This window comes from Pantherophis guttatus, chromosome 17, assembly GCF_059756535.1.
Source record: "Pantherophis guttatus breed Tessera chromosome 17, ASM5975653v1, whole genome shotgun sequence".
NCBI lineage: Eukaryota > Metazoa > Chordata > Lepidosauria > Squamata > Colubridae > Pantherophis > Pantherophis guttatus.
Window position 1 is genome coordinate 4,109,399 of NC_142079.1, and position 21,616 is coordinate 4,131,014.

At 43.8% G+C, this 21,616-nt stretch overlaps 1 protein-coding gene, 1 long non-coding RNA gene and 1 other non-coding gene across 6 annotated transcripts in view; 2 read left to right on the plus strand and 1 right to left on the minus strand.

The window, feature by feature from the left end:
• Positions 1-813: 813 nt before the first annotated feature.
• PXN (paxillin) overlaps positions 814-21,616 on the plus strand; it is a 71,085-nt gene continuing 50,282 nt past the window's right edge. Inside the window, exons 1-2 of one of the 4 annotated variants that reach the window (XM_060685148.2) lie at positions 814-934; positions 1,044-1,110. In XM_060685148.2, the coding sequence (XP_060541131.2) occupies positions 842-934; positions 1,044-1,110 (160 nt within the window). In that variant the 5' untranslated portion in view covers positions 814-841. Of the gene's footprint in view, positions 935-1,043; positions 1,111-5,133; positions 5,278-21,616 lie in introns of those variants that run through there. The other 3 variants (XM_060685151.2, XM_087880542.1, XM_087880543.1) reach the window with 3 other exon arrangements.
• Positions 3,903-4,043, plus strand: LOC117659641 (U4 spliceosomal RNA). The gene has a single exon (XR_004589482.1). It is a non-coding gene; the product is annotated as a U4 spliceosomal RNA (small nuclear RNA).
• LOC148111657 (uncharacterized) lies at positions 11,040-13,292 on the minus strand. Its single transcript, XR_015730297.1, has 2 exons — positions 13,205-13,292; positions 11,040-11,196 (listed from the first exon to the last, which is right to left on the minus strand). It is a non-coding gene; the product is annotated as an uncharacterized LOC148111657 (long non-coding RNA).

The window sequence follows — 21,616 nt, forward strand, 5'->3', positions numbered from 1 at the left end:
CACCCGAAGGCCAGACAAGGAATAATGGATGGAAAGCGACCAAGGAGAGATTCAACCTGGAAATAAGGAGAAATTTCCAGACAGTGAGAACAATCAACCGATGGAACAGAAGTTGCCTTCAGAAGTTGCAGGAGCTTCATCACTGGAGGCTTTTAAGAAGAGACTGGACTGCCATCTGTCAGAAATGGTGTAGGGTTTCCTGCATTTATTTATTTATTTATTTATTAATCAAATTTCTATACCGCCCTACTCCCGAAGGACTCAGGGCGGTGAACAGCCAAGATAAAATACAGATAATACAAATATTAAAAAATCCCTTAAAATTATTAAATATTTCGGCCGAAACACAGATTAAAACACCCAATTTGTAAAATCACGAATTAAAAAATTTAAAAATTTAAAAGATGGGAGTTAGGCCAGGCCAGCTTGCTGAAATAGCGGGGGATTGGACTAGATGACCTACAAGGTCTCTTCCAACTCTGTTAATCTGTTATCTGTTAGTTTATTACATCCGTCTTCTTGGACATACGAACCGTTGAAACAAGTTTCATATGATTTCTACCTGTTGGAAGGCTGCATCTTGCCTTGTGGCCTTGTTTTGAGACCGCACTGCAAAAGAGTGGGAGCTTGGCTCTTTTAGGGTGTGAGTTTTAGATGTGGTACAGGTCCCGTAAACAAGGATCAAGGTAGCTATTTTGCCCCATAACATATAGGTAATCTTCGAATTGCGACCACAATGGAGCCCCAAATCTATGCTGCTAAATGAAAACATTTGTTAAGTGAGTTTGACCGATTTTACAACTTTTCTTGCCGCTGCCGTTAAGCGAATCGTGGAGATCATATGACCCCGGGACACTGCAACCGTCATAAGTACGAACCAAGTTGGCAAGCGTCTGAATTTTCATCATGGAACCATGGGGATCCTGCAACGGTCGTAAGTGTGAAAAAAAAAACTGTCAGAATTCGAGGATCTTGCCCAATAATTACTCAGAGTCTTTTATGATGATAATAATATTCATTTATTCATATCTGATCTCTTGCAGGAGATGCAGAGGAAGAACCAAGAATCAGGGAGGGTTCGGTATATATACAAGGGAGGAGTGGTCAGAGGTAAGTAGGAGTGGTTTTGGGGATGATGTAGACAGAGTGGGAGTTAACCATAAATATATACAGAGACATATACATTAGGCATTTACATATGTAACAAAAACACCTGGTCCTAAGTCCCTTTTTTCAGTGCCGTTGTAACTTTGGGCGGTCACTAAATGGAACTGTTGTAAATTGAGGGACTAACTGTACATAAAAAAACCCCCAGCTTTTTGGCTGTGTCAGCTCTGGTGGAAACCCTGAAGATTTAAAAATGAAGGTGATTTTGTCTTCTTTCCATCTCCAGCTCGCAGATTTTTAAGTGATAGGTCTTTAACTTGACCTACTATTTATTTGCATAATTTAGGGTAAGGTAAAGGTAAAGGTTCCCCTCGCACATATGTGCTAGCCGTTCCCGACTCTAGGGGGCAGTGCTCATTCCCATTTCAAAGCCGAAGAGCCAGCGCTGTCTGAAGACATCTCCGTGGTCATGTGGCCGGCATGACTCAACGCCAAAGGCGCACGGAACGCTGTTCCCTTCCCACCAAAGGGGGTCCCTGTTTTTCTACTTGCATTTTTTACCTGCTTTCAAACTGCTAGGTTGGCAGAAGCTGGGACAAGTCACGGGAGCTCACCCCGTTACGCGGCACCAGGGATTCGAACCGCTGAACTGCCAACCGTCTTTCGATCGACAAGTTCAGCGTCTTAGCCACCGAGCCACCGCGTCCCCTAATTTAGGGTAGATTGATTAAATTTCAATCCTAACTTTATAAACAAGGTTATACAAAGCTCTCCTTGCTGTAGAAGGAGAAATGAACCGGGAAGCCTTACGTCCCTGTGAAAGTAGCTGCAACGTTTTCCCAAATAACATCATTCTGTGACTTGTAAGGTTTAAAGCTTCCTTCTTTCTATTCCCCACCCTTATTTTTCTATCTTGACGCCGGTAAACTCACCGAGTTCAATGGAATTTACTTCCTTATAAATGGGAATAAGATTAACTATCCTGTCCGACAAGTTTTGTGTAGCACTCAGAAATTATTTTCTCTCATGTATTGATGTTTGAAATACAGTGAAGGTTCCAGGCAGGTGAGCAATATTCAAATTGTCCTCACTGTTAGGAAGTTTCTCCTTAGTCTGGATCTGGTTCACCTATCGAGTTCTTCCCAAGGATCTGGGAGAGGAGGCAGATTGTGGCCTTTCGTTGGTGTTAAAAGGCTCATTGCAGGCCGATTCCAAGTCAAGCTATTTTCTGCAATTGACCGATGGTGAATTTGTCAATTTTTATTTATTTATTTATTTATTTATTCAATTTATATACCGCCCTTCTCCTAGTGGACTCAGGGCAGTGCACAGCCAAAACTAAAATACATAACAATACAAAATTTAAAATTAATTAAAAGAATTATATACTTTGGCCCGAATTAAAACAGTGCGAATTAAAACCCATTAACAAATTAAAACTAAACAATTAATAACCATTAAAAACTAAAAAAGTCAATGCCGATTTTGTTCACGTTGTGCCCCAGATAATTTGGGATTGCACCCCAGGCCCCTATCACTATTGATGTCACGATTATATGATCTGTGTGTGTGTGTAAAACCAAGGCCATGAACTTACCTAATACAAGTAGACCTTGAGTTACAATCACAACAGAGCCCCAAATTTCTGTCGCTAAAGTGAAACATTTGTTAATTGAGCTTCGGCCACTTTTCTTGCCACCGCTGTTAAATTAATCCTTGCGTTTGTCACATGGTTATTATGTGAATCTGGATTCCTCCATGGACTTGGCTTGCCAGAAGGTCTCAAAAGGGGGATTACCTCTCCTGACCCCCCGGGATACAGCGACCGTCATAAATATGAACCAGTGGCCAAGCATTCGAATTTTTATCATGTGCCCATGGGGATGCTGCAACGGTCCTAAAGTGTGAAAAAGTCACTTTTTCAGCGCCGTCAATAAGTTTTGGAAATGTAAATTTGTATATAAGAATCTGTAAATATTTTCTATTTTTACTTTCTGATTATTGGTGTATATATTTATATTATCTGTATTTTATCTTGGCTGTTCACCACCCTGAGTCCTTCGGGAGTAGGGTGGTATAGAAATTTGATTAAATAAATAAATAAATATATACATGGATATTTTGGTCATGTTACACCATGATAGAAAAACTATTATACATTTGTCTTTTTTTTTTTTTTTTAAACTATAATAAAAAATATTTTTTAAAAAAATCACCCAGCCAGATTTCAGATTTGAAATATAGTAGATTAAAAACCTCCATATTTTGTTCTTTTGGAGAATTCTTTCCATTCTTGCTTGCAATATTCCCAATGGCCACTAGATGGCCCCAGAGAGATATGGAGCACTTAACTGCTCTCTAGTGATCGCCTGGTTTATTGCAGCCCAGCTCTGTTGGCAGCCTGTATACATTGTTAATGTTGCAATGGAGAGATCTATTCCTAGTTTTTTTTTTTTCCTGATGTTTCTATGCATCCTTTTCAATGCAGCTCTGTAGCTCACAGGTAAATCCCGCCCTCTCTTGCCCCCCCCTTTTCCACCCAGCTCTTACTTCCGAATGTGACGTTTGCGCTAATTAACATAACGGTTCCCAGAAGCCTTTGCAGCACCGGATCCGCTTGGGAGTGGGCAATAGGGGCGATTTTTCCCTTCCAACGTGCACAAATAAGAGCTCAAATGTATCGGTGTGTAGGATACAAAGCGGATGATCGCTTTTATAAGACTGAGTTGGGGGCTCACCGTGGGTTGATTCATGGTTGCCTGGTTCGGCACCGAAACGATCGGGAAGATCTCGTTAGCTTTGCGCAGTGGCAGTATCGTAGCCAATGAGGTTTATCCGAGGCGCGATTATTGCTAATTGAAAACTTTTCCCAATACCCCGCCATGACGACTTGAAATATAGTCGGCATTGGCAATTTTTGACAGTCTCTACGGAGACTGAATACTTTGGTTTTAAGAATAGAATTGAAAAAAATAAAATAAAATTGAGGACTAGCTGCTTGAAAAAGCCATTTTAAGCTAGTGGTTTTGAACGACGCGTTTTATATAGAATTCGTTTTTTGACCTTGGGGAACTCTCTTTAAGATGGGCTTTTTAAAGCCATGTTTTATCAGTGAAGCATGTGTTCCGGGGGATTCTGGGAATTGAAGTCCACCCGTAGGGGGTGTAAGTCTCCAACATTGTAGACTTCAATTCCCAGAATCCCTCAGCTAGCCATGCTGGTTGGGGAATTCTGGGAGTTGAAGTCCACCCATCTTAAAGTTGCCAAAAGTTAAGAAAGTTTGATCTAACGGCAAGGGGGAAATCTCCTACCTTGTGGACTTCAACTCCCAGAGTCCCTCAGTTAGCCATGCTGGCTGGGGAATTTTGGGAGTTGAAGTCCACTAGAAAGTCTGATCCAGAGCAAGGTGGGGGGGGGGAGCCTCCAACCTTGGCAACTTTTAAGACTTGTGGACCAACTCCCAGAATCCCTCAGCTAGCACAGCTGGCTGGGGAATTCTGGGAGTTGAAGTCCACCCATCTTAAAGTTGCCAAAAATTGAGAAAGATTGATCTAACGGCAGGGGGGGAAGTCTCCAACCTTGTGGACTTCAACTCCCAGAGTCCCTCAGCTAGCCATGCTTGGCTGGGGAATTCTGGGAGTTGAAGTCCACCAGAAAGTCTGATCCAGAGCAAGGAGGGGGGGGGAAGAAAGCCTCCAACCTTGTCAACTTTAAGACTTGTGGACTTCAACTCCCAGAATCCCTCAGCTAACCATGCTGGCTGGGGAATCCTGGGAGCTGAAGTCCACCCGTCTTCAAGTTGCCCAAAGTTGAGAAACTTTGCTCTTTAAGAGAGCAACGAAATCCAAGCGGGCTTTATTTTAAATTCCCGCATTCCCCATCGGGGTGGGGGGTGGGGTGGGGTGGGGGTGCAAGCTTCCCCCCTCCCTTGCCATTCCCAAAAACGGCCGCCAGGGGACGCTAAGCGCTGCAGAGACCCCGCGAGGTCTCCTTTTCCCCCCCTCCCTTTTCTCCCCTCCGCGATCCAGCTGGCGCCCGCGCGGCGGGGGCGGACCTCGGTGGGCTCGCGGGCACGCGCCCTCGCGCGCTCCCGGGACATCAGCAACAGCAGCAGCAGCAGCTCCAGTCGGGGCGGCGGCAGCAGCAGCACCAGCAACATGGACGATCTGGGTGAGCCACGCGCCAATTCCCCCTCCCCTTACTTTCTTTTTGGGTGGGTGGGTGGGCGAGGGTCTTTTGCTTTTGCTTTCTTGCCCATCTCTCTTTCTTTCCCCTCTCCTCTCTTCCCCTTTCTTGGAAACCTCTTTACTTTGTTCTCTCTTTTTTGGGGGGGGAGGGTCTCCTTCTCCTCCCCCTCTCCCTTTGCTGCCTTGAATTGGGGATGGGGTCTCTCTCTCTCTCTCTCTTGGGGTCGCTTCTCCCCTCCCTGGTTTTTTTTTCTCCCCCTTTGTGGAGCGCTCCCTTGACTTTTCCAAGTGGGGTTTTTTCCTTTCGGGGGCTGCGATCGCCTTGCTTACTCTCCTTTCCCCCTCCCGATCCCTTTCGCTGGGAGGCGTCCGCTTCGTTTTTGTTTGTTTGTCTTAAATCGCAAAACTTCTTTTGAAGTGTTGCGAGAAATCTTACTTCCCTTCCGTTTTTGGGACGCTTCCCGATCTCTCTCTCTCTCTCTTTCTCTTTCTCTCTCTCTCACCCCCCCATAAATTCCCAAATTGACTTTTTTTTAACTGGGGGGGGGGTAGTCCCGTGCCTTCTCCTGCTTTGCTTCTGGGTGGGGAAGGGGGCGTCCTTGTGGGTCCCCCAAACTTCTCCTCTTCCTCTGCCTCGGGAGTTGGGGGGGCATAGAAATGCGATAAATGAAATTAAATTTTTGGCCAGTTCTCGACTCTTCGGAGTTCAGTTTAAACTGGATCAAAAAACTGCCCCCTCCTCTCCACCTGCCATGCGGAAGCCCCCTCCCCAAGCCTCTCTCTCTGCCTTCACCCTCCCTACCTACTCCACCCCCCCACCCTTTGGCTTCAAGTTCACCTATTTTGCCCTCCACCCCCTCGGAATGCTCTCCCTCTTTCAGCCCCCTCCCCTCTTTTTCTTTTTTGCTTTGGGGGGCTGAGCCAGGTTCACACAACACAGGCTTAAACTCCAGATGTGGGTTAAGCATTTCTACTCTCCTATATCATGTATTCATCCTCAAATCAATAGATAATATTATCCCAGTTTTCCCGGCCGCCTCTCCACCCCTTCGTTCTATATAGGCAGTTTCCAAAAGTCCCTAAATCCATTTTAGGCTTAATAGAAAAATCGTATAGAATCCTAGGGACCTCAGAGGTCATCTAGCCCAACCCCCTGCTCAAGCAGGAGACCTGATTCTATTCCCGACACAAGTGGAAGTCCAATCTCTTCTTCAGAACCTCCAGTAATGGAGCACCCACAACTTCTGAAGGCAAGCCGATGAATTGTTCCTCGCTGTCGGTTGTGTAAGCCCCCACCGAGGGGTACCCTTTGAACCCGTCGTTCCCCCAGACACCCCTTCCCCCAACTGATGGCTTTGGATCACAACACCCATCGTCCCCCCCATCCATCCGGCAAAGTTCCCACCACCACTACCACCACACCAGGCTGATGGTGCCTTTCCCCCTGCAAACTCCTTAAAAAGTATCCCTTTCCCCAGTCAAAATATTTAGGCATGACTTTTAAGCTTGCTTTGATACACGTTGAATTTTTTTTCCCCCTCCCTAGTGTTTACGTATCCCCAAGGAAGAAGAATCTATTAGCAAGGAAGCTACATTAGAAAAAGGAAATCCAAAGCAAGAGTTTTGTTAGAATGCAGAGTTGCCAACAAAAGTTTGGATTTCTGCCCCCCCCCCCATTGTTTTTTCTAATATCCAGCTTACAAAAAAGAGCATTCAAAAAAAAAAAAAGAGAGAGAGTGGAAAAGTGGCTTCTCGCTTTGAGCGATGTTCTCTAGTTCTTTTTCTTTTACGGGAAAGGAAAGTTTCCATCAAATTTGGGCGTGAAACCTTGTGGTTTGTAGCTGTGGAATGTGGTTTGTGGTTTATCTTATAGCCAGGATGGCCAACCTATGGCACGCGTGGCAGAGGTGGAATGCAAAGCCCTCTCTGCGGGCACGCCACGCGGCTGTTGCCCTAGCCCAGTTGCATCGTGCATGCGCCCGTGCGCACCTCCCACCAGCCAGCTGGTCTTCGGGTCCCTGCCGTGCATGTGGGGACTCGCGCGCATACACGGGGGTTGGAGGTTGGCGCAGGAGGCTTTCCAGGCGCAAAACAGGATAATAATAATGCGCAGGGGATGGTGTGTATGCGCAGGGGCAGGGCATATGCGTGGGGGGGGGATGCTCGCATTGCATTTTGGGATTTCGGGCATGTGTGTGTGCATTCACATGCGTGCATGTGTGTGCGATTTGGGCACTCGGCGCCAAAAAGGTCAACCATCCCCGTCCTATGGAATGGCACCGGATTCTGTGGGGCTCATTCCAGAACCAACGAGAATGGGACCAAGACGGGGGGTGAAATGCTCCCAGTTCGGACCGGATCGCCCGATCCGGTAGCGATGGAGGTGGGTGGTTTGGAAAACCGGTAGCAACAATCGCTCCCCACCCCCACGCCCAGCTGAGCCACACAATCGTCAGAGGCTTTTTAAAAAACTTTTAAAAGCATTTTTTCTACCTCTTCCAATGAAAAAATGGTTTTAAAAGTAAAAAAAAAAAAAAAAGCCTCTGATGATCGTGCGGCTCAACTGGGATCGTCAAAGGCTTTTAAAAGAAAAAAAAGCCTCTGCTGGTTAGGCAACTCAGCTGGGATCATCAGAGCCTTTTGATAGCATTTTTTTACAACCTCTTCGCCAAATATCTATATCTATATATTTCTATCTCTATGTATCTATCTATATACCTCTATCTATATCTATCTATATCTCTCTATCTCTATCTCTATCTATCTCTATCTATATACCTCTATCTCTATCTCTATTTATCTCTCTCTCTCTATCCCTATCTCTCTCTCTCTCTCTCTCTCTCTCTCCCACTCCCACTCCCTCTATCTCTATCTATCTATCTATCTATCTATCTATCTATCTATCTATCTATCTATCTATCTATCTTATCTATCTACCTCTATCTATCCCTATCTCTCTCTCTCTCTCTCTCTCCCTCCATCTCCCTCTATCTATCTATCTATCTATCTATCTATCTATCTCTATCCCTCCCTCCCTCTCTCTCCCTCCCTCCCTCCCTCTCCCTCTGTCTATCTATCTATCTATCTATCTATCTATCTATCTATCTATCTATCTACTGGTATGCATACACAGATATATATATATATATATATATATATATATATATATATATATATATATATATATATATATATATCTGTGTGTATGTAGGTCTTTGGTTATTCGGGTCTTCTCCCATGTAAAATTGGAAGTGTGTGTCTGTGTGTATGTATGTATATATGTATATGTATATATATATTTCTATTTCGTAGGTTTTATGTGTATTTCTCTTTAGCCAGATTCTACCTACGTAAACCAAGATAGGTTGCATAATATCTTGGTTTACGTAGGTAGAACCTGGCTAAAGAGAAATACATACACACATATATATATATGTGTGTGTGTGTGTATATATATATATATGTGTGTGTGTGTGTGTGTGTGTGTGTGTGTATGTATATGTTGTATTATTTTTTTCTGCATACCATCCTGCCATCATTTTTTTAAAGCAACACCTGCTTTATCTCCGGACACTCTACTTCCCTTTCTTCTTTCTCAGACTTAAAAAGGGATGCACTAAATTGCAAACTGGCCCATCTCCCTGAGAGTCTTAGAAAGGGTTTCATTTTGTGCGTGTGTTCCAGGAAAGTTGAGTGAAGTAAATCATTATTGAACTCTGGACCTTGGCTGGGGGTGACAGCACGCAGAGGTTTTAACTCTGCTCTTTTAACTCTTTTATTTATTAGTGACATACGTTGAATTGTAATTAAAGCCAACGGTTTCGGAGAACCAGTGTTCTCCAGGAAAAGCCTTCATTTTATTCCTAGACCTGGAGTATTAAATTGCAGCGCTAATTTAAAATCGGCTGTAACGCCTACAGAAAAGCCGGATCTAAAACAAGCCCAGAGATATAAATCCCGTCGAGATGCTGAGTCCCATCAGACAGTTGGCTGGCATCCGCGACTCGGTTCTGCCCTTTTAATTAATCATCTTCCATTTTTACCGGAGGAATGAAAACGGCAGCGCTCATGATGTTGTAAAGGACCGTGGATTAAGAAAAGGTCTTTCGGAGTGAGGAGAGCCAGAGTGGACTAGCGGTTTAGGCACCAGGTTAAAAACTGGGAGGCTGGGAATTCTAGTCCCACCGTAGGTATAAAAGCCGGCTGGGTGACTTTGGGCCAATCAACAGGAAACTAGGAGTTGTAGTCCCGCCTTGGGCATGGAAGTCAGCTGGGTGACTTTGAGCCAGTCACCAGGAGACTGGGAATTCTAGTCCCATTTCAGGCATGAAAGCCGGCTGGGGTGACATTGGGCCGGTCACCAGGAGACTGGGAGTTCTAGTCCCACCTTCAGCATGAAAGCCAGGTGGGTGACTTTGGGCCAATAACCAGGAGATGGTGAGTTCTAGCTTTCTCTGTGGGTGCTCCCACCCTCTGGAGCCAACTTCCTCTGGGGCTCCGGTTGGCCCCTGACCTCCGCACCTTCCGCCGCGATTTAAAGACATGGTTGTTCAACCTGGACTGGGGGAGTTAACATGTATTTTAACATGTTTTATTGGATATTTTATTGTTGTGAGCCGCCCTGAGTCCTATGGAGATAGGGCGGCATATAAATAAAATAAAATAAAATAAAATAAAAATAAATAGTCCCACTTTAGGCATGAAAGCCAGCTGGGTGACTTTGGACCAGTCACCAGGAGACTGGGAGTTCTAGTCCCATGTTAATCGTGAAAGCCAGCTGGGTGACTTTGGGCCAGTTACCAGGAGACTGGGAATTCTAGTCCCATTTCAGGCATGAAAGCTGGCTGGGGTGACTTTGGGCCAGTCACCAGGAGACTGGGAGTTCTAGTCCCACCTTAGGCATGAAAGCTGGCTGGGGTGACATTGGGCCGGTCACCAGGAGACTGGGAATTCTAGTCCCACTTTAGGCATGAAAGCAGGCACGATCACTTCACCCCAGTCTCTCTCTCTCTCCCTCCCTCCCTCACATCTATCTCCAAAGAGTTGTTGTTACAGGGGCAGGAAGTACGCTGAATATATTTAACCCTTGATTTATTTGTAAATAGAATCAAGGAGGATACAAGTAAATAAATAATGCATTCCCTTGTATCATCATAGCAGTCATTTAAAAAAAACGAGATATTTTAGAATACCTGCTCCGGTCTCCTGCTCGGGGCTTGGATTTCAGACCTCCCGTATCTTCCTCGCATTGTCGTCGGTTTCCCCGAACGGTTTCCCCCGTAGTTCTGACCACTACTTTGGCTAAGGACAAAGACTTTGACTTCATTTGTGAACCCACCAAAGAGACACACACTCATCTGCTCCAGACCCCGGGGATTCAAAGGCACAAGCTACAGCTGTCGGCATGCCATAAATTCATAAATTGAAATATTTGCAATTCCGCAACACCAGCCATTCAATCATCCAAATGAGGCTTTTCCCAAGCGACTTTTCTTTCTCTCTTTTTTTTTAAAAAGGGGTGTTTAATCTGAAACCCTCCCCAGGCTCCTAGAAAGACTCTGGAGCCTGGAGAGAGAGAAAAACCATAGTTTCGCCATCACGGCGTTATAGTATATCTCAGACAGACAGACAGACAGACACTTAGTCTGCCTCCAAACCCAGCTTTTCCTCTTGCTTTTGAAAGAATTCTTATTTATCCCACAAAACCCGAGATGCGTCTTCAATCCAATGAATGATGGATTCACATATGGCGTTTCCGCGCGGTTTATTTTTGGATGCCTTCGTCAAGTTGTATATTTCGTTATTCCTGTCTCTCGACAACATCTTTTATTGATTAGGCTGATTTTATTGATTGCGTCGACTCCCTCCTTTTGGCCTGGCCCGACAGCGCCTCTTAAACCATCTGCAAAAATGGATCCCAGATTTCAATCAATGGAATTCAGCTTGCTTCCCCTTCCCCCTGCTTTTCTCCCACCCTGAAAATTTATGTACCGAGGGGTATTTTGGACCAGTTTTTCTCAACCTTGGCAGGTTTAAAGGGCCGTGTTGTTAAGTGAAGCCCTAGTTGTTCAATTAGTCACATGGTCGTTAAGCGGATACGTCTTCCCCATTGACTTGGCTTGTCAGAAAGTCACAAAACTGGATCACATGACGCCAGGAGCGTCATAAATGAGAGCCAGTTGCCAAGCATCCAAATAGAATTCTTCGTGGGCCAAGTGTGATTGGACACACAAGAGATTTGTCTCCGGTGCGTAAGCTCTCAGTGTACATAAAAGCTATAAGTGATTAAACCATGATCATAGTCATCATAAAAGTACATTCATCATGCATCATTCTTTACAGTTTACACTGTTTTTCTGGTTTCCTAGTATGATGTGATTGCTTATTAGTATCCGATGACTATCACCAAGTGTTGTATCTTATGATTCTTGACGATTAAAAATTTATTTTTTCTTTATGTACACTGAGAGTGTATGCACCAAAGACAAATTCCTTGTGTGTCCAATCACACTTGGCCAATAGAGAATTCTATTCCATTCCATTCCATTCTATTCTATTCTATTTCCTCTTCTCTTTCCTCTTCTTTTCTCTCGTTCCTTCTTTCTTCTATTCTATTCTATTCTATTCTATTCTATTCTATTCTATTCTATTCTATTTTATTCTACATTCCATTCTATATTCTATTCTATTCTATTTCCTCTTCTCTTTTCTCTTCTTTTCTCTCATTCCTTCTTTATTCTATTCTATTCTATTCTATTCTATTCTATTCTATTCTATTCTCCATTCCATTCTATATTCTATTCTATTCTATTCTATTCTATTCTATTCTATTCTATTCTATTCTATTCTATTCTATTTCCTCTTCTTTTTTCTCTTCTTTTCTCTCATTTCTTTTCTATTCTTTTCTTTTCTATTCTATTCTATTCTATTCTATTCTATTCTATTCTATTCTATTCTATTTCCATTCCATTCCATTCCATTCCATTCCATTCTATTCTATTCTATTCTATTCTATTCTATAAGATACAGCACTTAGCGATAGTCACAAATTTTGATCACGTGGTCATCCATGGGATGCAGTAATGGTCGTAACTGTGAAAAAATGTCACAAGTCTAATGAATTTAGATGATGATCTTGAATTCCATCTGCCATGAATCATCTGGCCCTGATCGCATTGTGAGCAGTGGTGGGATTCAGCCAGTTCGCACCACTTCGGGAGAACCAGTTGTTAACTTTCTGAGCAGTTTGGCAAACTGGTTTTTGGAAGAAATCATTAGGGCAGAGAACCAGCTGTTAAAGTACTTGAATCCCACAACTAGACTAGACTAGACTTGATTTGACTTGACTTGACTTGACTTGACTTAACTACCCTACCCTACCCTACCCTACCCTACCCTACCCTACCCTACCTGGAGGCCCCTACATCAGAGGTGGGTTTCAGCAGGTTCTGACCAGTTCTGCAGAACCGGTAGCAGAAATTTTGAGTAGTTCAGAGAACCAGTAGTAAAAATTCTGACTGGCCCCACCTCCATCTATTCTCTGCCTCCCAAGTACCAGTTGATTGGGAGGAAATGGGGATTTTGCAGTAACCTTCCCCTGGAGTGGGGTGGGAATGGAGATTTTACAGTATCCTTCCCCTGCCATGCCCACCAAGCCATGCCCACCAAGCCACACCCACAGGAACCGGTAGTAAAAAAAATTGAAACCCACCGCTGATTGTGAGGCCACAATTTTGGCCATTTCTCTAAATCAATACCATAACCAAATTTTTTTCCCCCACGCTATCATTGATTCTTTAACTTGTTGTTCTTCCAGTTTTACTTCTAACAGATATCCATACAACTTTTTAATGATATGATCATCAGAGCCCATTAAAATCTTGTCTAAATTAGCCGGACATTATACAAACCTTCTTGTTTGAGATCTTCTCGATATCTAGAAAATATTGGCATATATGAAAACCTGTCCGTCTTATATCCCTGATCTTCTAATTCCTGCTTTAATTTAAGTTCACCCTTTTCATCCGAACGATTCACTCTACCTAATGATTTGTTCCCTTTTAAGTATTACTGGATATGAAAAAGCTTCAATTGTAGATACCCAGATTGGAATCTTCAAATAATGATATTTTTTTTGACCTTCTCCCAATTCAACCATAAAGCTTCACGTATCTCATGTCTTCTAAAATACCCTTGTATTTTTGTGCCTTTATACCATTGTGAAGGATGGTCAGCGGGCCTAAAACCTCCCCATCGCACGGAGAGGTTTTTCTCTGCTCCGAAATGATTCAATTCCCGTGTTTTAAAAAAAAAACAACAGAGCTGGTTTTGTCTTGCTGGACTTGGACCGACGCCTGACGCTCAAAGCAAAGGCCATTTTTGGCACTTCCTCAGATAGTTTCGTTTTTGCAAAGATAAGTTTAACTCCTTTGAGTCCCGTTAGAAAAAAAAACGGAATATCTCTGTGACCCCCATCGCTGGTGCACCCCAGCTTTCTGTACAGTCCTCGCCTAACGACCATTTGGTAACAGGGAGTCTTCAATTTATGGCAGGGGTGAAATGCTCCCGGTTCGGATCGAATCGCCCGATCCGGTAGCGATGGTGGCGGATTGTTCGGAGAACCGGTAGCAAAAATCTCTGCCCCCGCCATGCCCAGCTGAACCGTATGATCATCAGAGGCTTTTTTTTTTTTTACTTTTAGAAGCATTTTTTCTACAACCTCTTCCGCCGAAAAAAATGCTCAGCTGGGATCGTCAGAGGCTTTTAAAAACATTTTTTTTACAGCCTCTTCGAAGAGGTTATAGAAAAAATGCTTTTAAAAGTAAAAAAAAAAGCCTCTGATGATCGTGCGGCTCAGCTGGGATCGTCAGAGGCTTTTCAAAGCATTTTTTTTTACAACCTCTTCTGCCGAAAAAATGCTTTTAAAAGTAAAAAAAAAAAGCCTCTGATGATTGCGTGGCTCAGCTGGGATCGTCAAAGGCTTTTAAAAGCATTTTTTCTACAACCTCTTCGTCAAAAAGCTTTTAAAAGCATTTTCTGTGTGCCTCTCTGTGCCTTCAGAAATGACTTCGGTGAGGGACTAGAAGGGGAACTGGTCAAATTTGCAGGTGAAACCAAGCTGGCAAGGAATAGCCAACAGCCCAGAAAGACCAAGCTCAGGATCCAAAAAAAGACTTTGACAGATTTGAACCCTGGGCCCGATCCAACAACGTGAAATTTAATGTGGAGGAAAGCAAGATTTTACACTTAGGCAGGAAAAAAAACCCAAAGGTACAAGCACAGATTGGGCGAAACCTGGCTCCTAAAACAGTAACTGTGAGAGAGGGACCTTGGATACGATCAATATAAGCCAGCAGTGTGGAATTTAATCCACGAGAGAAGCCAATTTAGAACTAAGGAGAAATTTCCTAACACGGAGAACAATTAACCAGTGGAACGACTTGCCACCAGAAATTGTGGGTGCTCCATCATTGGAGGCTTTTAAGAAGAGAATGGACAAAGATTTGTCTGAAATGGCATAGGCTCTCCTTCCTGAGCAGGGGGTTGGACTAGAAGACCTCCAAGGTCCCTTCCAACCCTTATTATTATTCTCCAAAGCACCTGAAGTGCAGGACAAGGAACAATGGATGGAAATTAACTAAGGAGAGAAGCAACCTGGAATTAAGGAGAAACTTCCTAACGGTGAGAACAATTAACCAGTGGAACAACTTGCCACCAGAAGTTATGGGTGTTTTCATCCCTGGAGGCTTTTAAGAAGAGATTGGACAGCCGCTTGTCTGAAATGGTTTAGGGTCTCCTGCCTGGGGTGGACTAGATGACCTCCAAGGTCCCTTCCAGCTCTGTTCTGTTCTACCTGAAGACAAAAACCCCTTGATATAGGATTTAGAAATCAGCTTTCCAAGGTATATCCCCGCATTCCAGTAAGGAGCGGCCCCTGCGTGGTACAAATAGCATTTTGGAGAAGTTGTGCACGAACTCTGTGGGTGGAGGTGAAGGAAAGGAGCTGGGGCGGTGCAGGGAGGAAGTTTGATGTCATCCTTGGCTGTTTTCTGGTCATTGTTTTAAATCAACTGGAATGCAGGCCCGGCCAAGAATTCCTTGGCAGGAATAGCCACGTTCTTTCCCCCCCCACCTTTCTCAAAAAATGCTGGATCGGGATGAAATTCCCCTTTGCTTTCCAAATGGTGAAATTTGGACATGGGTTCTCGAAGGGGGATGGGGGTGGCGTGGGGGGAAGGGAGCGGAGAACGTCGGGGTCTCAAAACTGCAGAGGATAAAGTCATTTTAAGGTCAAATTTTAAGCCCGTCGGTAATTCCTCGTCTTGCGACGGCAACGGAGCCCAAAATTGCTGGGGCTTAAGGGAGACAGTTAACGTGAGATGAATTTTGCCTCGTTTTACGACCTTTCTTGCCGCCCGTTGTTAAAGTGACTCTCCGCAGGTGTTAAGTCAGTAGCACGGATGTTAAGGGAATCTGGCTTTCCCCGTTGCCTGGAGGTTTGCTCGGCTCTTTTGTGTTAATAAACAAGATATTATGGAAGCAGAGTTATCTTAGTAACCGGGAGTCTTAACTTCCAACTTCGACGACTTTCAGCCGCTGACTAGGTGGCTCAGGGGCTAAGACGCCAAGCTTGTCGATCAGAAAGTTCGGCGGTTCGAATCCCTAGTACAGGTCTCCTGCGGGGTCGGACTAGATGACCTCCAAGGTCCCTTCCAACTCGGTTACTGAAAGGCAGGACAAGAAGAAAAACTAACCAAGGAGAGAAGCAACCTAGAACTAAGGAGAAGTTTCCTGACAGTGGGAAAAATTAACCAGTGGAACAGCTTGCCTCCAGAAGTTGTCAATGCTCCCAACACTGTACGTGTATACACGTACAATGACAATAAAGTTATTTATTTATTTATTATTTAAAGAAGAGATTTGTCTGAAACGGTATAAGGCAGGAGGTCTGCAACCTTAAACACTCAAAAGAGCCATTTGGCCCCGTTTTCCCACAGAAAAGAAAACACCGGGAGCCACAAAACCTGGGTGGGTGGGGCCAACTCGACGTCACTCATTTCCACCAGTCACATGACCCCCCCCCAGCCACGCCTACCCAGCCGGTCATTAGGGCAGAGAACCAGTTGTTAAAAACACCGGGAACCACAAAAACCTTTTGACATCTCTCCCTCCCTCCCTTCCCTCTCTCTCCCCACCTCTCTCTCTGTATCTCTCTATGTCTCTCTCTTTGCCTCTCTCTCTGTATCTCTCTATGTCTCTCTCTCCCCCTCTCTGTATCTCTCTATGTCTCTCTCTTCGCCTCTCTCTCTGTATCTCTCTATGTCTCTCTCTTCGCCTCTCTCTCTGTATCTCTCTATGTCTCTCTCTTTGCCTCTCTCTCTGTATCTCTCTATGTCTCTCTCTCCCCCTCTCTGTATCTCTCTATGTCTCTCTCTTCGCCTCTCTCTCTGTATCTCTCTATGTCTCTCTCTTCGCCTCTCTCTCTGTATCTCTCTATGTCTCTCTCTTTGCCTCTCTCTCTGTATCTCTCTATGTCTCTCTCTCCCCCTCTCTGTATCTCTCTATGTCTCTCTCTTTGCCTCTCTCTCTGTATCTCTCTATGTCTCTGTCTCTCTCTTCGCCTCTCTCTGTATCTCTCTATGTCTCTCTCTTCACCTCTCTCTCTGTATCTCTCTATGTCTCTCTCTTTGCCTCTCTCTGTATCTCTCTATGTCTCTCTCTCCCCCTCTCTGTATCTCTCTATGTCTCTCTCTTCGCCTCTCTCTCTGTATCTCTCTATGTCTCTCTCTTCGCCTCTCTCTCTGTATCTCTCTATGTCTCTCTCTTTGCCTCTCTCTCTGTATCTCTCTATGTCTCTGTCTCTCTCTTCGCCTCTCTCTCTGTATCTCTCTATGTCTCTCTTTGCCTCTCTCTCTGTATCTGTCTATGTCTCTCTCTCCCCCTCTCTGTATCTCTCTCTGTCTCTCTCCGCCTCTCTCTCTTTATCTCTCTATGTCTCTCTCTGTATCTCTCTCTGTCTCTCTCTCCCCCTCTCTGTATCACTCTGTGTCTCTCTCTTCACTCCTCTCTCTGTATCTCTCTACGTCTCTCTCTTCGCCTCTCTGTATCTATGTCTCTCTCTTTGCCTCTCTCTGTATCTCTCTATGTCTCTCTCTCTCTGTATCTCTCTACGTCTCTCTCTCTCCCCCCCCTCTCTATCTCTTTGTCTCTGCCCCAGCCACTTCTCCATCACCCGCCGTCACCCTTACCTACTCAGGCCAGGCGAGGAGTGACTGGGAGGGGAGAGCGAGGGGCGGGGCCAGCCAGTGGTGGGATCATCCGACAGGGAGCTACAGCAGAGGGCCCAAAGAGCCACATGCGGCTCTAGAGCCGCAGGTTGCTGACACCTGGTATAAGGTTTCCTGCCCGAGTAGGGGGTTGGACTAGAAGACCTCCAAGCTTCCTTCCAACTCTGTTCTTCTATATTCCACTAGCACGTTTTATGTCTTTTATTATTACACTTTTAACATTTTTATAATAATTAGGAATCTAGTAACCCCCTTTCCGGCTAGTTTCTTTCTTTTAATAACATTTCAGTGTTTTCATAATAAAAATCAGGAGGAGTCTTTTAACAGCGCCTTTTCCACCTGCTAGCCAATTTTGCTTCCTACTAAACTCTTTTAATATTTTTATAATAAAAATCCCAGAAGGCTTCTATCTTAGTAGCACTTTTTCCAGCTAACAAGTCAAAATGCTTCTCACAGTTCTAAAAGATGCTCCTGGGCGCCTTCTGGTATTTTAAAAAAACCCAAAAACAGCTACTGTACTTTGCGTTCACCAGCAGAAGCAACTGTGTGGTTAAAAGTTTCGTTTCTGTTTTTTTTTTAACAAATGAGAACCGTTGCCGATTTCCAGAATGCTTTCATTGTTATTTTAGTTGCTTGGTTCTTGTTTGTTTTTCCTCTGCATCTCCACTCCCGCTTCTATATTTGCTTTTAACTATTTCTGTTTTAATTTCTCTTTCCTCTGATTTAAATATCCGTATGCAACTCGGCTCCTGAATTCATTCGTTTCCTACGTTTAATGCAATATGCTCAGTCATCTTCTGATTGAGCAGGCTTGTTGAGATGCTAAAACTATTAAAAAAAAAAAACAACTTTAATCAGCGTTGTAAATAATTAAATGTTTTAGCTGATCTCTGTGTGTGTTGTGGTTATACACTCTGCCCTTGCTTAATACAGTTGGTCCTTGACTCACAACAGTTCATTTAGGGACCAAAATTACAAGCGACTTACGACCGTTTTTCACACTTATAACCATTGCAGCATTCCCACGATCACGTAATTCAGATGCTGGGCAGCTGGCTCGTATTTTTTTTTTTTTTAATTTGATTTATATGCCGCCCTTCTCCGGAGACTCAGGGCGGCTTACAATGTGCTAAGCAATAGCCTTCATACTTTTTGTATATTTATACAAAGTCAGCTTATTGCCCCCACAACTGGGTCCTCAATTTACCTACCTTAGAAAGGATGGAAGGCTGAGTCAACCTTGAGCCTTGGAGAGATTTGAACCTGCAGTAATTGCAGCCAGCTGGTCTTAATAACCAGCTTAATAACAGGGTGCCTTAGACCACTGTACTACCAAGGTATTTATGACGGCCACACTGTCCCAGGGGTCACGCAATCCCCTTTTGCCTCCAGAAGTTGTGGGTGCTCCCAAGAAGAGATTCCACTACCGTTTTGTCTGAAATGGTAGAGGGCGTCCTGCCTGAGCAGGGGGTTGGACTAAATGACCTCCGAGGTCCCTTCTTCTTCTTCTTCCGTTCTCTTGAGGCATCTTAACTGGCCCGCTTCTTGGTTTTTTTGCGGTCAGTTGGAAAAATAAATATTCCGCCTCCATCTGGTTCTCCAACACAGGCGAGCGAGTTCTTTTTCTGACGCGGCCTCCGAAGAAATCTCTCTCGTTGGCTGTACAATCTGGCACGGAAGGGAGACCTTGTCGTGGCCTTGAGTCGCTGTCCCGAAGCCAGTTTCTCGAGGAGGAGAACACGGGAAGGGTGAGGCCTGGCTTCTTTCCAGGCTCTGCAGGAATCCCTCTCAACTTTATTCCCCATTTAAGAAAAAAAGAAAGAAAAAAAGAAAGAGGTGTAGAAGGGATTGTAGCTGAGTCCTGATTGCTTTGATCCCAGTTTGGAAGTTGGTACTTCAGCTTTAGGTGACACCAAGTGTTAGTGGTGCTTAATAATGCCTTGGTGAGACCACACTTGGAATATTGCCTTCAGTTATGGTTGCCATGAATAGAATAAGAATAAGAATTAGGAAAGAAGGAAGGAGAATAGAATAGAACAGAACAGAACAGAACAGAACAACAGAGGAAAGAAGGAAGGAGAATAGAATAGAATAAGAATAAGTATAAAATTAGAATTCGGAAAGAAGAATAGAATAAGAATGAATAGAATAGAATAGTATAGAAGAGAAGAGAGAAGAGGAGAGGAGAGGAGAAGAGAAGAGAAGAGAAAGAATAAGGAAAGAAGGAAGGGGAATAGAATCGAATAAGAATAAAATTCGGAAAGACAAAAGAATAGAATAAGAATGAATAGAATAGAATAGAATAGAATAGAATAAGGAAAGAAGGAAGGAGAATAGAATAAGAATGAATAGAATAGTATAGAATAGAGAAGAGAAGAGAAGAGAAGAGAAGAGAAGAGAAGAGAAGAGAAGAGAAAGAATAAGGAAAGAAGGAAGGGGAATAGAATCGAATAAGAATAAAATTCGGAAAGACAAAAGAATAGAATAAGAATGAATAGAATAGAATAGAATAGAATAGAATAGAATAAGGAAAGAAGGAAGGAGAATAGAATAGAATAAGAATGAATAGAATAGTATAGAATAGAGAAGAGAAGAGAAGAGAAAGAATAAGGAAAGAAGGAAGGAGAATAGAATAGAATAAGAAGAATAAAATTAGAATTCAGAAAGACGAATAGAATAAGAATGAATAGAATAGAACAGAATGAGGAAAGAAGGAAGGAGAATAGAATAGAATTTAGAACAGAATAGAAATAGAAGTAATAGAAGACTAGACTAGAATAGACTAGACTAGACTAGACTAGACTAGACTAGACTAGAATAGACTAGAATAGACTAGACTAGAATAGAATAGAATAGAATAGAATAATAGAGTTGGAAGGGACCTTGGAGGTCTTCTAGTCCAACCCCCTGCTTAGGCAGCAAACCCTGCACCGTTTCAGACAAATGGTTATCCAACCTCTTCTTGGGTTGGATAACCATTTGTCAAAGAGAAGTTGTGACTCTTAAAAAGAGTGCAGAGAAGAGCAACCAAGAGGATTAGGGGGCTGGAGGCTAAAACCATACAAAGAACGGTTGCAGGAACTGGGTATATGTCTAGCCTAATGAAGAGAAGGACCAGGGGTGACATGATAGCAAGTCTTCAATATTTGAGGTGCTGCCCCAAAGAACAGGGGATCAACTTATTCTCCAAAGCACCTGAAGGCAGGACAAGAAGCAACGGGTGGAAACTCATCAAGGAGAGAAGCAACCTAGAACTAAGGAGAAACTTCCTGACAGTGAGAACAATTAATCAATGGAACTCCTTGCCTCCAGAAGTTGTGAATGCTCCAACACTGGAAGTTTTTAAGAAGAGGTTGGATAACCATTTGTCTGAAGTGGTGTAGGGTTTCCTGCCTAAGCAGGGGGTTGGACTAGAAGACCTCCAAGGTCCCTTCCATCTCTTCCGTTATCCCGTTCTCTTCATTTTTAACGTCAAAGAGAGAAAGTCGGTTGCCAGAGATTCCCAAGAACTTCTTTTGGCTTGTGAGAAAATTTCATTTCCCACTCTTGTCATTTTGTGTTTCTGTATTTTCAGTCCTGGAGGGTGGAGTGGGGCCTGGGGAGAGAGCAGTTTGCATTCAGATTTACAAAGATTTCTGCCTGTGTCGCCGAAGACAATTCTGCATTTCTCCGCCGAGTTTCCTCTTTTAGCAGCGAGGGGCAATGTCCTTTCTGAACGCATGTTCAAGGGATAAATATACCGGCGTTCTCCATTCCTCAGCAGTTGCTCACCACTATTTTATACTCCTGCTGTGGATTGAGTTACGGCTGGGGTTGTGTCCTCCTCAAACGGGAGATTTTGTCGTCACGGCTAACGATGGCGGGACGTGGGCTTTTTTTAAACACGGGTGTCTGTTTCTCTGCAAAGGGTTTTCAGGCGGCCCCTTCAGAAGGTCCCTCCAGAATCCATCCACATAAGAAAACTATTATCACAGAACAACAGGCTTTGGAAGGGATTTTGAAGGTCATCTAGTCCAACCCTTCGTTGCTCAAGCA